At 44.6% G+C, this 1,494-nt stretch overlaps 1 protein-coding gene across 4 annotated transcripts in view; it reads left to right on the top strand.

Annotated features, from left to right (window-relative positions):
- Myo3b (myosin IIIB) overlaps positions 1–1,494 on the top strand; it is a 472,753-nt gene that overhangs the window by 23,234 nt on the left and 448,025 nt on the right. For all 4 annotated transcript variants that reach the window (XM_023719169.1, XM_023719168.1, XM_023719167.1 and 1 more), the window contains exon 2: positions 430–613. In XM_023719169.1, coding sequence (XP_023574937.1) covers positions 464–613 — 150 coding nt within the window. In that variant the 5' untranslated portion in view covers positions 430–463. The remainder of the gene's footprint in view (positions 1–429; positions 614–1,494) is intronic.

Raw genomic sequence — 1,494 nt, 5'->3', positions numbered from 1 at the left:
GTTGAACCCTTTGTGTCTCTCTGGCAAGATGTTCTGCTCCTGAATCAGCTGGGTAGGTCTTGCCTCTAGCCTCTTTGTAGGGAGTTCTGCTGAAGGGTTCTGTGCTGGGCCTGTGCTCTGGGTCTATTCAGGATCCCACCCGGCCCTGGGTCATCTCACTCACTCGCCGGGCCTGCGCTCTGGGTCTTTCCAGGATCCCGCGGCCTGGGTCGTCTCACTCACCCGCCGGGCCTGCGCTCTGGGTCTGTTCAGGACCCCGTGGCCTGGGTCGTCTCCTTTTCAGGCTACTTGAAACACAGGAGGAAAATAAAAAGTAACATAAGGCTACTGGTTAAGAAATAAAATCTATTTTTGTTTTCAAAACCTACTACCTCTAATCTTATGATCTGTTGGCATAAAAAAATTAAAAGCAAAAATTTTCTCCACTAGGAAACATCTTTATGGATTATTTCACTACAACCCCATGATGCTTGGAGTTGAATCACTTCCCGACCCCATGGATACCTGGGAGATTATAGAGACCATTGGTAAGGGCACCTACGGCAAGGTCTACAAAGTAACCAACAAGAGAGATGGGAGTCTGGCTGCAGTGAAAATTCTGGACCCCATCAGTGTAAGTTATGATGGTAAACTGGGATCACAATCTCATGTTCCATGTGCGTTGAGCTTTCAATTTCTTTTCCCAATCTGAATGATAATTGTCATGAGATTTGGCATAAAATTTGAAAATAGTCACAATTTTGCAGCCACTCTGAAAAAAGGAAGTTTGTTTGGAGTTTTAAAAGTTCCTTGAAGGGCCAGGGAGATGGCTGCCAAAAAAGTAAAAAATAACTAAAAACTAAAACTAAATAAATAAAATGAAAGTTCCTTAATTCTTTCTTTCTTTCTTTCTTTCTTTCTTTCTTTCTTTCTTTTTTTTTTTCTTTTTTTTCTGTATTTTAGGGAAGTGTCTACACGGTGCTCAGGGTCTCACTACTGGATCAGACTCGAAGTGATCTGCCTGTTTACAGGCTCCCAAGTGCTGGGATTGCAGGCGTGTACTACCACGCCCAGTCGCAGTCTCAGGGTGCCCCGGGGACCGGGCCGACATGGCAGGCCTGGGGTTTCCGGCCCCTGCACCTGCTTTACAGGCGCTTTAATCCGCTGAGCTGTTCGGCCTGCCCTTGATTTTTGCTTCTTGTCCATTTTACTCTTGTTTTGATCTTGGGCCTCTGGGCACTGTAGAAATTACTCTTTTGGAAAAAGTAATATATTCTTCTCCTTGGTCTTTCTAAAAGTTAGAGAGTGACCCAGACTTGTGTTATTTGATCATCCGAGGCTGACGTTTCATGTCAGAGCCGAGGCTCAGCACGGGGAAGTTGTGCGTGATCTGCCCTGTGCTGGATCTTTCAGGCTGCTTCCCCAAAACTGCTTTGAAAATTTAGACATTTTTCAATGAAAAAGATACAGAACTTAAAGTAATGTGGTTAACAAAAAAGACAACACTAAGCAGAA

This window comes from Octodon degus, unplaced genomic scaffold (assembly GCF_000260255.1).
Source record: "Octodon degus isolate 3935 unplaced genomic scaffold, OctDeg1.0 scaffold00065, whole genome shotgun sequence".
Taxonomy (NCBI): domain Eukaryota; kingdom Metazoa; phylum Chordata; class Mammalia; order Rodentia; family Octodontidae; genus Octodon; species Octodon degus.
Note: the sequence above shows the minus strand (reverse complement) of the source record. Positions and strands in the feature narration are given on the sequence as shown.